Below are 15,770 nucleotides of genomic sequence, written 5' to 3'. Positions count from 1 at the left end.
CTCTCTAAAACAGAATAATAAGGCATTTTTCTAGGATTTTAGAGAATTTGCACGAAAGAATGATACAACCATACCATACAAAGCGAAAATGGCAGACAGACAGATAGGTCTTTTGAGACCTATAGTTGGCATGCGTCAGACAAACTAACCACTTCTACTGTATTTATTGTTCTGTGTATGTGTCTACAACTGCCTATATGGCCGAACAGTTACCAAGCCGAACTCCACGAAGAACTTCCAGGTTCGATTCCCAGACCGGGAGACATACATGCATGGCCTACATTCATTTCTCTTGTGAGTTTGGGTGTAATTTGTGGTTGTCTATATGTGTGTCCATGATACCCGCGACACAGGGTTTCCCTAGTGCGGGGCTGTGTTGAGTGTGTGTTATTATTTCTTTAATATGAAATATAAGCAAGTCAGTTTTCATTCTTTGTAATATTATTCAAAATTGAGCTTGAACTAAAATGATTTTCTGTACTTTAACAAATATGCGTGTCAATAGATGGCATTGTGTGTTACAAACTAATTTATAAATTAACACTAAAAAGTTGTTGAAAACCAAATACAAAGATTCAATAACAAGCACAGAGTAAGAGATTCGTGAGGTCTGCTGATTCGTTCTGTGGCTTACTTAGTATAGCGCCTGGATGGGTTAGTATAGTAGGCATCTGTTCAAATCCAGCCAGATCAAAGGAATATTTTTGTAAGTGTTCGATCATTGTTTTAACAATTATAGTGCATTAATATAAAAATTGGTATATAATATGTTGTGAGTAAATAGGTACTGTGTGTGGTAAAAAAAACACTTGAGATACAAGGATGTTCTGAAAACGCATGAAAAGTTGCAACTTTGACCCTTCAAGGTGGGAGATGCAGTCGAGTTGCCGTTCTGGATGGAGAACTCAGGTGACAAAATTTAAGGAGCAGAAACTGTCAGACCTGGATGCGAAAAGTGATGCTCTCAAGACTAAGACACCTGCAGCCATCTTTTATTACATGTTGACAATGTCCTTACGTGTCGCCACTGTTTGCGAACATTTACCAATAAGATTGGCTACTGTAGCCATCTAAGGGCACATGAAAAAGCAAACTGTAGCTGGAACCGGCTAGGACGTACACACTGTGCGCGGTGAGCCAAGCTAATATAGTTACACATAAGAGTAAAACTATTTTTTCTGGATTTAAATCACGTAGACGCTGAATGAGCCAACCGTGACCATGGGAGCTGCAAACCTTTCTGGCCCGAAACGTTGGTTTGTTTAAAAAACAAATATACGCGGCTTAGATCCGGGAAGTCTTTTATTCCCAATCAGAGTAAAGTACATAATATGTTACTTCCAGGGCGCATACAAGAACTACTACATACATCAAGTTATTCTTCGACTTGGATAGGCAGGGCCTAGGGCCTTTCACATAACCTATTTTTATTATAAAATTTTTGCAAACTATTTACATAGTTAATGCGAATAAAAGATGTATACTCACAGCTGTAAAATATTAAGGTTATATTTGATACGGTTTCACGTATTTTTAATTAAAACAAACAAAACCAATTTAACAATCGCGTTCCGTTTCTTTTTTTTTTTTCTTAATGAATGGCTTGTGAGACTACAAAGCCTCAATTCTGCCAGTGTCCGTTTTCTAGCTTCATAAACGTTATGGACGGTGTGTTAGAATTTTGTTTGGTGACTCAGAGGGAGAATCGAAGAGACTTTTGCACAAATTGAATTCTAGAACAAAGGAAACGGCACAAATTAGACAATACAAGTCGTTAGAACATGTATATATGTTAAATATAGTGTTAGTGCATGAATAATATTTACAGTTTAATATGATTTACATGTATGAATTTAAAAAGAATATGATACATTTTTGGGTGAGAAGATAGGGCCAAAAGGCATTTAAAGGAAGTAGGACGAGGGATAGAGGGAGGGAGGATATCATATAGGGAACACCGTAATTTAGGGCAGTCAAAAAATATATGGTCCACGTTTCCTTCGTCTAGACCGCACTCACACAATGAGTTATCTTTTATCCTAAGTTTAGCCAAATGAATAGGAGTACACGCGTGATCTAAGCGAAGCCGGCATATTGTTGACGTAGTTTTTTTATCTGCTGTACGGAATTTGAAAAACCATGGTGTTGTAGGAATTTGGGGGCCCTTTTCTTTTTGGGATGTCTCCCAGTACTTCGACCAATCACGAAGAAGGGATTCTGGGAGTAGGCAAAGGTCGTGGGAGTACAAATTGGAGTGTTCAGTTGAACCTATGCGGGAAGCCAATTTGGCACAGGACAGTTTAAAAACAACGCGTACGCTTAAAATGAAAAGCGTGCTTAAATGCTTATTTTAAAAAGCAGACTTTTTTAAGTGCTTTTCGTTTAAAAGCCCACCTCTAGTGGCGATGCGAGGCGCGACGCGCATAGCGAAGTGACCGTTTACACATGCGTATCGTGCATCGCATCGCCAATCGCACAAATGTGTGAACGCGTTTCAACCACTCGACACGAATGTTCCGTCGATTGCTTCGACGAAACAATCGACAATAGTGTAGGTAGCTTTTTTAAAATAAACATTCTGAAAAAAGCAGCAACACAGTATTGACGTTTTAACCCGACTAATTTCAAAATCAAGCAATACTATGACTTAGCCCGTACGCCTTATAGCCGTTTAAATTATCATCATTATAATTATACGAATTTTGTTTGTTGTCAATCACGATTTCTTTGTTGCGATAATTTTATCAAAATAATTCACAAATTGAGGGTGTTTTTGAATAAACCCGCAATAGATGTTTGCAAAAATGCCGTGAGTGTATCAAATAGTGTCTCTTTCATCGGTTCTAGCCGTTATAAGGTGAGTTTTAGAGCTAAAATTGTAGATACAATGAATTTCTTTGTCGTTAATTCGTAATTACAACATCTTTTGTTTATTTGTCACCAGCGTGAAATAAACAGCAGTGCGAGAGTAATTGAAGTGTGTTAGAGCGTTATTGAGTTGATACGGTGTTAAAAATGGCGTTTTCATTTCGAAAAATTATGTCGAATATAAATTATTTTAAGAAATCTGACGAGGATGATTCTACTACAAATGATGGTTTTGTTGACCCCAATTCCGATGTTAGACGCAATACAGCTAATGTTACTAGTGGAGATGTCGAAATTGTCGAATTTGAACACACAGAACCGGACTCTACCTCTAAACAAGTAAATGTAGAAAATGATGCCCCATTAGTCATTGCCTCCAAAAAAGGCTCTCTATCCGACACAGATTTAACAAAGAGCGCGAAAAAATTAAAACGTCGTTCGAAAAAATTAAAATTGGATGTTCAAAAAGCTAACCAATCGTTTGATGAAAATTTCAAAACAGACCACCAATCAGATGGCTCAAATAACGACAATCCTGAAAACACACCTAAACACATATTTTTAGAGTCCAAAAGTGCAGAAGCCTTCACGGAACGAGTACGATTATTTGACTTTAGTTCGTCCTTTAACATTGATTCGGATGATCAGTCTTCTCCATATGAAGATAACATTGATATCCAGTCGATGACTGATACTGATGACGACATATCAATAGCATCTCAAGAAATATCAGGCGAAATCAAGATGTGTCGTAAAGTTGATGAAATTCTTAATGATAGCCGTGTTATTCCATCAACAACACCGGAATCTTTTGGCGACGTGGAAATGGGCAAAAGTGAGGAGGACCGTATTACTATTTTATCTAACTATCAGATGAAGTTTGACAAACTGGATTGCTTCCTGAAGAAGTTATTAACGGAGTTTCAGTTTCATATTGAAGTTTCAAAAATCTTCAACTCCTGGTCAATTGAACAAGATAACATTATTGAACTTAAATGCATTGATAAAAAGAATAACTGTGGACCCAGTTCGATCAAGTGGGACATGATAATTGAAAAGGAAGACTCCGTAACCAGGAACAAGTTAAAAAATAAACTTTTGACAATGAAAAATAATATTGAACAGTTTGTGAACACCAATCTCAAGAATCAGGGGAAGAAATCTCAAAGCGTTTCCAAAGATCTTAAGAGAACAGTATCTAAAACGAAGAAGAAGTTAAAGCACTACGATTTCCCAGACTACCGAGAGGCATTGATCAACCTTTTTTGTCCAAACACTGAACAAGATCCGTTACCTAACATTACAATGGAAGAAAAATGCACTTGCAATTGTCATGACACCAGTCAGGCTGATTCCGGAGTCACCAAATCTGAAGAACGTTCTATGTCAATTACATCATCAATAGGCAATTTTAGCCTTGACTCCTCTACTTTAACTGCATACTCTGAATCTCTTGATCAGATTATTAGTTACAATAGCTTCCAGGACACAAGTCTTTACTCTACATTGCTACAAAAAGCTGCAATAGAACGCATTACCTTCTATGTTCAAGTCCATTCAATCCAGTTAAAATCTGAATCGTCTGTTGATTATGAATCGAAAAACAAAATTGTTTTTCACTGTCCTTCCTGTAACGCTACGGAAGATGATGAAAACAACCTGTTAAAACACATTTTAAGTCAATATCACTGTGAAAAACTACACTTTTTGTATAAGACTGCTTATATAAAGAAATGTGTACAATCCGGCAAAGAGATACAACCGAGTACCGTTCTGAATCCAATGAAATTGTACCGGGATGATAATAAAGTTGTATGCTTTGGTGATGCTATGTATGCTTGCTCACTCTGTTTTGTGAATTTGATAATTGGAGAGTCAATATTGATGGCTCACTGTATGGAGGTGGAACATATTGAACGTAGGGAAAGGTTGAGTGAAATTTTGGGTTAAAGCACCTTATACTGGTTTTTATTTGCTCTTTGACAGAATAGGCTATTTGACTGTATACTATATTTTATAATGTTGTCGCAAATCCATATGTTATTTCAATGCTTTTTTGCTTTGGATTTGAAGAACCCCAAATGGTAGTTTTTAAGTTGAAAACACATAGTGAAATCCATTCCTTTGCTGCATTAGAGAGAAGAAAAAATACTTATAAAAGTAATTTAAAAATAAAAAATTAACTTTACTTCATATACAATTCAATAAAAATAGCCATAGCCCGTGATGGTTAGATCACACTATGGGCGCCTTCAAATTAGATGCTTATAGAAGCACTGCAGTGGCGCAACTGTGGCGCGGCAGCCGCGTGTTACGACAGTGGCATTGCGACTGCGTTTCCAGATAGTGTATGACTTATATAAGCGTCTAACTTGAAGGCGCCCTGTAAGTTAATAAATACATAAACACCCGAGCAAAAACGGTAAATACAAATCTAAAATATTCAACAACGTCACAACAATATAAAGCACAAATTTAATGTCTAACTAAATTTAATTGTACATAACTAATTCTGGTTAAGTGGTTTTGAAAAATTCGCAAACAAATAAACTGATAGCAATATATTTATATTTTTAAAGTCTCTTAATATAGAGTATAAATTAGGCTGTTTTATTTATTTGCTCGCGATATTATAAACAAATCGAGTTCTTACGTTTTCGCGATTGTTACACATTAAACATTCATAGTAAATATGTGTAGTAGTAGTGGATAGTTGGAAATTTTACTCTGCTATAAACAAGAACAGTCCAATCTCCTAAGAGCGCCTTCAAATTAGACGCTTATAGAAGCTCTGCAGTGGCGCAATAGCCGCGCCACTACTGATTTTCATACAATGTTTAGAAGCGCAGGCGTACAGCCACTATCGAGACATGGTGCCACTTTTGCGAGCAGTCACTGCAGAGTTTCTATGAGCGTCTAATTTGAAGGCGACCTCAGTGAAATCGCGTTTATTAAAAATAGTCTGAAATTTAAAACTAGCTTTTCGATAATTAAAAAAATAAAATAGTACAGGGTTTTAAAAAAAAAAAGCTGGTTACGGTTCTGTTGCGTATGTTTTTTAAACTAATTCTAATTAGGTTTCCGCTATATATTGGAAATGAAACAATTTTTTAACCGACTAAAAAAAGGAGGAGGTTCTCAATTCGACTATTGTATTGTTACGTATGTTACACGATTATTCCGGCATTTGTGAACTGATTTCGATGATTCTTTTTTGTTGGAAAGGGTAGTGGTGTCAGTAGTGGTTCTATTCAAATTTGAAGAATATATTCCACCTCTAAGGGTGACAAATTCGGAGATGAATCCGGTTTATCGGATTCTTCTTCACAGGTCCTATGGTCATGGCTGATGGAGATAGTAAACTCATCAACCGGTTGTGTTAAATATTAGGGTGGTTAAATATTAGGTTCGTCACAAGTTTCATTTCCTATAACAAGAATTTAAATTATGTAATTGATACGCAGTATAATAAACAGTCAATACAAATTAATAATAAAGACGTCAAATTGGTCTATGATTGAGCCACAAAGGACTATGGAATACATTGCCTTTGCTATTTACGTTACTATTTTTATCTCTTTTCCGTAATAACAATTGTGTCAAAGAGCAAATGAAAATAAATCTTAAAGTACAGTGTCTTGTGAGATATATTTTCGCCCTGTATGTGGCACTATATGTTTGAAGGAGCCACTTTAGATTTAAGGCATGATGCATGTTTTTTCTCCTCTACTGTTTGTTTTTTTTTAATCAAATTTTCTTTAAAATACAAAATACAGGTACTGTCTTCCCGCTTTAATAACATAAAATCAGAAAAAAAATTGCATTTAATGGTGGAGGAAAAAAATTATATTTTTATGAATTTAGAATTAGGTGTCTTTTTCTTTTTATTATAATTATTATTGATTATTTATAAAAGAAAAACAGTTTTTCGGGTTTGATTTATTTTCTAAATAATGACATCTAAAAAACTTGACTGCCATAATTTTGTATCTGACATTTTTAATTATCAGAAACGTTAAAACTGTATTTTGTTTATGAAATTTAGAAAAATCGTTTATTTGTATATATTTATTTACCAAGGATTATTTTTGTTTTGTTGTTAAATTTACTATTTTAAATTAGGCTTAAATTTTTTATATTTTAGGATAAATCAATCGATTAGTTATTGTTACTAAAATCTGTGGTTAAACTTTTAACTACATAATTTAGTAACACTAGTACATAAACTTAATTTTCAAGAAAACTAAAAACAACACTTGAATAAGGTGCTCAACCCACTGCCATTTGCGACGTGCCGTAAAAATGTGTTCATTGTTTTAATCCAATTTTTACCTGGATCTAGTTTTTAAGTTCTACTATTTTCGTTTTTGTGGGCTAGATTTTGTCAGCGTCTAAATAGATTCACTTTCATGCCAACAATGATTACTCACTGAAGCCATCTAAACTGAATAGAAATAACTATAATATCGAGTTTTTAGGTTTTTTCTATTGCTACACATTTGAAATTAAAACGTATTTTATTTTTAAAAAGTCGACGTTTCGAGCTCCGTTTACAGTCCAGGTGACCTTGGGACTTGTAAAGAGTCCGAAACAATCAGTTTGTTTAAAAAAATAAAAACATGCACGATTAAATTTTAAAAAATTGTTTCATTTCCAATGTTCAAGTGGCGAGAAAAACCTCAGAATTCGATATGGGAAATATTATAGTTTTTTTATATTAAATAGAATTGTTTCATATTATTGATTACAACTCCACGTTTTTTTTTCATCGTCACTTTATCATTAAGAATGCGAAATGCATTCTTGAAACAAAACTCAAATAAAAATCGCGGGCGATTTTATTTTTTTAAGTCCTAGGCAGCCATCTTTTACAACAGAAATCATCGTTGTCGTCATTAAACATCATGCTATTAAAAGATATGTAATAACTGTAAATAGCTGGTAATTCTGGCCTGCTATAAACGAAAATGGTCTAGTATCCTAAGACAAATCGCGCTTTTTAAAAATAGTCTGAAATTTGAAACTAGCTTTAACTTTCAATAATTAAAAAAGTAAAATCAAGACAGGGTTTTTTAGGAAAAAATAGACAAGTCACTGGTTTCGATTCTGTTGTGTATTTTTTAAAATTAATTATAATTAGGTTTTCTTGATTGTTGCGCGTTGTAAACAAAACTATTTTACTGCATCTAAAATGTGTATATTTGTTTTTTCGAACAAATCAAGGTTTCGAACTTTTTACAGGTCCCATGGTCATTCAGCCGAGACCGTGAGACCCGTAAAGGGCCCGAAATGTTGGTTGGTTTGAAAAAACTAAATATACGCGATTCGAGATACCCAAAAATGGCTTTTATTTGTAATTAATAATTTTTATTATAATATTTTTGTCACATTCTTTAAGTATAATAATTATTATATTGGTCCCGTTCGACTATTTTTTGCGCAAGTCGCCATCAACGTGACAAGGATCTCATGAAAACCAAAACACATCTGAAGTATCTCGATCTAGTGTTTACCGTCATTGTAGGCTGTGGCCTCCACTGAAATCATCTCAATTGTTTAGTCCATAAACGGGTTTATTCCAGCCAGTCTCGCTATCAACTCGAAACGGTTGACAGACAAGAGGGGAGTTGTAAGTTTGAAGCCTTTGTTTGTGTGTGTCTATATGTGGCTTCGTAGCTCCCAAACGGATGGACTGATATCAAAGCGATTTTTTTTAATTCGTAGGCTAATTTTATTTTGTCGGGATGGTTATTAATAGTCGATACTATCTCAGTTAAAATTTTTCTCGTTTTTCTCGTTTGCTTAGGTCGAGTGGCCGGGACGCTAGCTGTGTTTCAGAATTTACTTTTTTACAAACTAAATTATTTTAAAAAATGTGTATCGTATACTATACGTGTTCTATTTAGATCAGTTGATATTAAAAAAATCATTGGTACGTCTAAAGTACCTATTGAATACAGAGGTTTTCTTGTAAAATTTCGAGGGAAGTTTGTGTTTCTTTTCTATCGTGAAAGTTTTTAGGAGTCGTGTTTTTGTCGTATAAGTTATCAGTGTATATCCTCAATTGTGCTATATATTTTTTCCAAAGTGCTTTATTCAACACTCACTGTTGTGTGGAATTAACCAATATCCACTTGAGGTTGTATCGACTATTTAAGTCTACAACAGAGAACTGGAAACTGGACCTCAACGACGTGGACCTTATCTAAGTTTGAATCTCAAAAAAAGAAGTTTTTTTTTTATAAACACAAAGCACGTAACAGAATCGAAATCTATGTCAATAATGTGTTCAGAAAAGTGGCCAGTAATAAAACATTGTAGTATAAAATAGATAACGTTCAGAAATTGCATAAGAATGCTAAATCACCCTATTACGTAATGTCATTAGATTGTTATGGATTTATTTTTTCGCTTGTCCGAATGTAATATTTTGTCTGTTCAATCTGTTCTAGGCTCTGAGCAGGCAATAGAGAAACTTACCTCATAGAGTTAAATTCTTTTATCATTTTATAGTAACACTTTATATAACAGTGTTCAGCGTGGGAGCATTTATGGGAATAACAGAAGGTCCAAGATAACTTGACCCTGTGTCGCTAATTACTCTCTACTATCGAGTGGTCAACCTAAATTGGATCTTGACCTTCAACACTATGGGTACCTTTAAATTGTCACTTATAGAAGCTCTGCAGTGGCACCACTGTGGCGCTGCAAGCGCGCCACTGCTACTTTTCATACAATGTTTAGAAGCGCAGTTGCAGTGCTGCTGGCTATGTTTACAAAAAGTCACCTTCATTCCATTTCGCAACGATGTAAATTGAACTTCAGTGACTCTTATTAAAGGCAAATTCAGTTTCACACTAAAACTGACTTTGCCTTTAATAAGCTCTTATAACTGCTTTGAAAATTCACAGGGTGTTCCGTTGATTTTATTGTTTTTTAATTGTCATTGTGCTGCTCAACACATTAAACAAAATTGTTAAATATTGTAAATAAACATCCTCTATAGCAATAATTGTGACAGGAAGTAATTTGTCAATAATAGTGAAAATATATAGATTAAAAAATATATCTAATTTGTCCTTTTGATAAGATTTTTAGGGCGCCTTCAAATAAACGCTTGTAGAAGTGCTACAGTGGCGCGGCAGCCGCGTGTTTATAGAGCTTCAGCAGTTTTTAGTTCCCGTTTGTGACTTTAAAATTGCCGCGCGCATAAATTTAGCGGTGGCGCCACTGCTGCGCTTCTATCAGCGTCTAATTTGGAGGCGCCCTTAGGTTTAATTATTTTTCCGACATGTGACATTTCATGACATTTTATGCAAAATGGATTAAAATTAAAAAATAGTAAATTCATGATTTTTATCTATACAATGTACAAATAAAAAAATTGCATACTTCTGCGTGTTATAAAACAAACCGTTATTACTTTGTATCCGTTTCTTAAGTATTTAAAAAAGAAATGATTTAAGCCTACTTACAAGTGTATTTACTATAAATAACAAATCGAGCCAAATTGTAATATTTAGCTTGTATCTGGACAGTCAACGTCAGAAATCGCTTATTATTTTGAAATTTATAACGTTAAAATCTAATAATATAATAAATTCAATCAAATATTATGTTTATATAACTTTAAAGCCATGAACCAAATGTGCGTAGGGGTGGCTACGCATAGACAGTAGGAGTTGCTAATGTCAATGGGCAGCGAGGACCGTTAGGACTTTCAATCTCGCTGCATTTCCGCGTCTCGTGAAAAAGTCGGGACTCGATGCGGTCTGAAAACATTTGTCTCGAGTCTCGAAACTGCAAATAAAAATCCCGGAATGAAAGCTCTAATGACCACCTCTCACAAGTAGCTTGTATGTTCGTTTGCCTTCTACTTTACATAATAAAACATAACTAGGCAGAATGCAGATTCTTTACCGAAGCGACGCATTTTTTTTAAAACTTTTAAAATTTTTGTCAAGGCTGACCTTTGAAGCTGATATTTTTGCTTCGTCACGACCAATAGAATTTTTTATGTTACTTTCAAATTTCATCCATATCGATTGAAGAACGATCGAGTAATTACCGGTCGGAGATTGTGCAATTCTGCCGTCATTAGTTAAAAGGCCGCGAGCAACATTTTTTCAAAAATTTTGGTATTTAACTATTTTTAATTTTTTAATAAGGTATGAAGTTACCTCAATAGAAAAGTACATATTATTTCAATTACAATTTTCGCGGTTTTGAATTTTATCACAAACACCCTTTCATCTAACGGGCGGCAGAATTTAAGTGGATGTCAAGAAAGCTTTGCTTGCTGCGCTTCGGTAATTATTTCAATAAAACAAAGAACTGTTATTAGCGACTTCTGATGCTGACTGTAATTCCAGGAAGAGGACATTTGTTGTTCCCAAACGCAACCACAGATTATAAATGATATGTAGTAAAAAAGAACTACGGTTAAACTTAAAGTAATGAACAATAAAAAGTGATCTCATAAAAAATATACGCCTGAAAGAAATTTCACCAAGACTGACTTCTCAAACAAACTGTTCCATAAAAATGTGTTTAATATATTTTTGGGATTCGTTACATGTCAATAATATTATTAAAAAGTTGTATATTCTTTAAGATAATAATGTTCCTGGCTTTATAATGGAATACCAAGTTGTTTTCTTTGTTTTTAACTAATATCTGTTGTGTCATTGGGCAAGTGCCTCTATTTCCTTTCAAATTTCCCTGCTCTGCGCTATTACTTTCCATTTTCTTTGAAAACATTTTAGATTGTACTACCATCTCCAACGGGACCTGCCTTGATTTCTTTGAGCCCCCAGTCTAGGGATATCAGGGCACGAACCCGGATACAACACCTGTATGTTCCCGAAAACATGTTTTTCCAAGTTAATGGCTAACAAGTCCTGCTCTCTTCCATCTCAAAACCAAGATAACTAGATAGATTTTAATACGTCACGTCAGATCGCCGCGACGGTAATTTTCTTCTGCGAATCTGCGCCGCAAGTCCCTGGGCCGCGCTATTTTATACTGGCAAGATAGCAATACATCTGTCTCGCTCTTGCAATAATGTAGGACAGGTGTTTTGCTGTTTCGTTAGTAGCGGTCCATGGTCTAACCGCGCAGCTTCAAGTTACTGAATAGTTTTTAATAGGTGCATTTTAAGATTAATTTGAAATGGTTCTATTTCCTTGCTTACTTTTGAACTTCTGCAATCCATAAAACTTTTAATTATATTTTTGACTTGTCCCCTAAATGAAAATTATTGCCACCGCCTATCTTATAAATAATTTATTAATCATCAATAATAAAGTAATTTTAACTGATATTTAGCCTAGATTAATAAGCGTAATCTTAGGTTAAGATTTATTGATGTAACTTTTACGTAGAGTAGAATCGACCATCACGTTCACTATTGGACTGCAATTTGAGATCAAACTAAAAAAATGCAAGGTATTCCTGTTAAATGTTAAAATTACTATTAGTGTGACCGTGTAACGTACTTTACGCCTTAGGCCGCGGCGCGGCGAGAGGGGAGCTTGACTGTAAGTTAACGGTTTTGACAATTGTTAGCTATTGCGTAGAATATTTGCCTATTTTGCATGGCAAGTAAAGACTAAAATTTTTCATATTTTATGCATTTGCTAGCGACTATCGACTCTTAGTAACGGTGTAGAATCAGAAACTGTGCTCCCGCCCCTCGCCGCGCCGCATTTTAAGGCGCGGATTATCTTAAACAGTCAGATAATATACAAAACACAATTTTGAATTTTGACAGCAATCTTTAAAATGAAAAATGCACAAAATTATTCCTACCAAATTTGGTTAGTAAAGATCCTGTCAAACCAGAAGTCAACTAATTGTATTGCACATATATTTTTTTATAAATCTGAATTAATTTGACAGATATGAAAACTTTCCAATTATATCGTGGATATATATTTAAGCCACACGAGTGCGTTTTCATATTCATTTTGCGTTTTCAAATTTCAATTCATAGTGTAATCATAGTATGCAATATTAATTGCTCCAACACGCTAGCAGCAAAGTCCACACCTGTGCGCCTAAGTCATTTGTCCAGCAAAACGCCCGGACGTGCACTGGGGCCACGCGCTGTTGTCCAACATATTGATGCATGCACTATGGTGCTTAACGCATGCGTCAGTGGAAAGCGCACTGGTGTGGACTTAGTTTCATCATTTCTAATACCAGTAACCAATACATTTTGGGACCACTCTGGTATAACATATTTCTTATTTGAACTATTGAATTTACAAGCCAGAGTGTATTATTGTCCCATTTATTACGAATGGGCGTAACTTATAATTACGGCGGAATAAGAAGTTTGTCACACTTATCAATATAAGCCAGTCAGTAAAATCTTTAGGTTCATGTAACAAGAGCGAAAAACATTTGCGGAAGCGAAATGCACAACGTCTTTTTCGTTCTTATAGCATGGGCATTAAAATTTTTCTGATGGGCTCATAGCCGATTCCGCATTAATTAGTCCATAGTTTGTTAAAGTTTGTTAGCCTCGATCTGGTAAATAGTTACTGGTTCGCATTTGCGATGCGAAAAAAGTAATTGGTTAATATTTCGTGGTTTAACTACTCCATGTCACTCCTTGTATCTATATGTAGACATTTATCTACTCACTTGGAACACCCTATTCCGACCATTGGTAATAACACCACACTAGTAGAATATTTTCTCAAAAAATATATTATTGATTATCGTGGTAGTCAACACCCATGATACTCAATAAAATGTATATTGCAAAATCAAAACTTCAAACCTCAATTTCAAATTCTTTTAACTAAATTCATAAATTAAAAATATTAATAAGTGTGATGATAACTCCTTTAAATTGGTTGTATGTGGTTAATGTTTGGGTCTGTCTTCTATGAGCTACTATTAAATGCAATGCCTATGTTGTCGTCATAGTTGTAATTTACGATCATTATTGTTGTAAGGATCGACATAATGCCAGACATGTTCTTATTAAGATGTGTACTGTTTTTTTAGATCTGTCAAAGTAATCTAGATTTGGAAAGTAGTGTGATAGAATTAAACATCTTTGAAACAGTAATATTACATGTAAGCTTAGTATATGCTATTGTAAACGCATGTATGCTAGTTTAGCTTAACCGGGGAGGGGGGTAGCTGAAAAAATAAAAAATAAAATAAAAAAAATCATTTTAAGCTAGCTCTTCATGTAATACTAATTAATAAAGTAATATATAAGTTGAAAAAAGGAGTTTTGTGCACTTTTTAAAATTGAAATCATAAAACAATTGAAATTCATACGTAAGCTTTGAGTTTAATCAATTATTATGATAGTGTAATTTGTAATGTCTGTTTTTGTGCATTTGGTCATACATAAGTTGCTTTTTTTTAATACAAATTGTTGAACAGAAAACGGATTGAAATGGATTTTTAAAGATAATTATAATTTACATCGCTTTTATGAGATTAAATTGATCTTTGCCTTTTATTTGTTATTAACGTATCAATTTGTTAAGCTTTTTATGACCACATGCATTAACATTTCTTTTAGCAAAACATTGTCTCCAACGATTACGAGAAAATTGTATTATGCAAAAATCTTCAAAAGAAAAGTAAATTGTCAGGTGGTCTCAAATATAGGACATTTTGGCTCGTGAATCGAAATGGCTTCCGTGGGATATTGATTTTATTTTCTTACAATTGTTAAGCACTAAAAAATACACTGTATTCATTGTTTTATGTTATTTAGACTGTAACAAAAGCTATCCAATGATTAGGCTTTGCTGTGGCTCAGGATATTTAAGGTCACCTGTTCAATTTACACGTCTGTAAAGAAAATAACGTGTTTCAATAAAATTGAGGCTAAACTTTCAATTCTTAGAACTATAAATAAAAAACTGTGATTTTTACTGATAGAAAAAAAGAACTAATCCAAAATTGTTGAAATAGTTTGTAATAAAATAACGCCGTGGACGTTTTTGAAAAAAAAGAACCAAATATTGCGGATATATGCTTTCGTATAACAAATTGCTTTTTTCGTTGTATTTCTGTACTGTCGTAAGTAACGTCATCTAAGGAAAGTTTGATGAACCATCATGAAATCTCGGTGTAAAAAGTCGATAATTTCCGCGGTCATTTTAGGGTCCAAAGTTGGTAAAATATTAGACACGTGTACAATAGAAAAAGTGTTATATATACATTCCTTACACAGTCTCTGTTCGGTCTGTTGATTTTTTTTCGAAAACGTCAGCTTGGCGGCCGTTTTGGAGATATCTGTGATCCACAAAATCGTGTTCATATCATATTTAATATTGTTTTTGTTACAGACATTGTAAGTCTAACTACAGCTGCCTTATTGAAATCGCAGAGACAAGATGTGTAAGAGGCCACATTTATAAACGCGGTATCAACTTGAGCTATCGTAAAAAGCCTTAATCCATGAAATAAATAAAAAGTAATAACGAAAAAGTTGTGTGTTTCACGTCTACGGTTTGCAACGTCTTTTTCGCTCTTACTGCGTGGACATAAAGGTTTTTCTAACCGGCTTAATGCGAGCCCCTTAAGGGCGTTTTGTCTCTCCTGCCACATTAATTATTCGGGGTCCGTAAGTATAATTCATTAAACTAAAATTGTTTATTGCCATTTGTAAAATTGTTAAATAATAATAATTTAATTATCTCTAAAGGGGGTTCAGGTACGCTAGCCTAAACCAAATGTGACTGCAGTGTTCTAACACAGTCCACGCTGCTCCAGCTATTATGCTTCCCAAGGGAAGATTTCAAACGCGGCAACAGATAGCACGATCACCCATAACATATTCGTAGTCCAGTTGTTTAATTGGTAGCCTGTTAAAAGTTTAGACAGATAATTAAGGTACAACATGATACGGCGTCTCCTTACTT

General features: G+C 34.4%; 1 protein-coding gene across 1 annotated transcript; it reads left to right on the top strand.

Moving 5' to 3' along the window:
* The first annotated feature begins 2,781 nt into the window (after positions 1-2,781).
* LOC113234545 lies at positions 2,782-4,946 on the top strand. Its single transcript, XM_026469886.1, has 2 exons — positions 2,782-2,857; positions 2,945-4,946. Exon 2 carries the CDS (start codon positions 3,016-3,018, stop codon positions 4,816-4,818), a length of 1,803 nt encoding a protein of 600 aa, XP_026325671.1. The 5' UTR covers positions 2,782-2,857; positions 2,945-3,015; the 3' UTR covers positions 4,819-4,946.
* Positions 4,947-15,770: the final 10,824 nt, after the last annotated feature.

Source organism: Hyposmocoma kahamanoa, unplaced genomic scaffold (genome assembly GCF_003589595.1).
Source record: "Hyposmocoma kahamanoa isolate Upper Pololo Valley unplaced genomic scaffold, ASM358959v1 84, whole genome shotgun sequence".
In the NCBI taxonomy this organism is placed as follows: Eukaryota; Metazoa; Arthropoda; class Insecta; order Lepidoptera; family Cosmopterigidae; genus Hyposmocoma; species Hyposmocoma kahamanoa.
The sequence above is the reverse complement of the archived record's forward strand: the minus strand, read 5'-3'. Positions and strand labels throughout refer to the sequence as shown.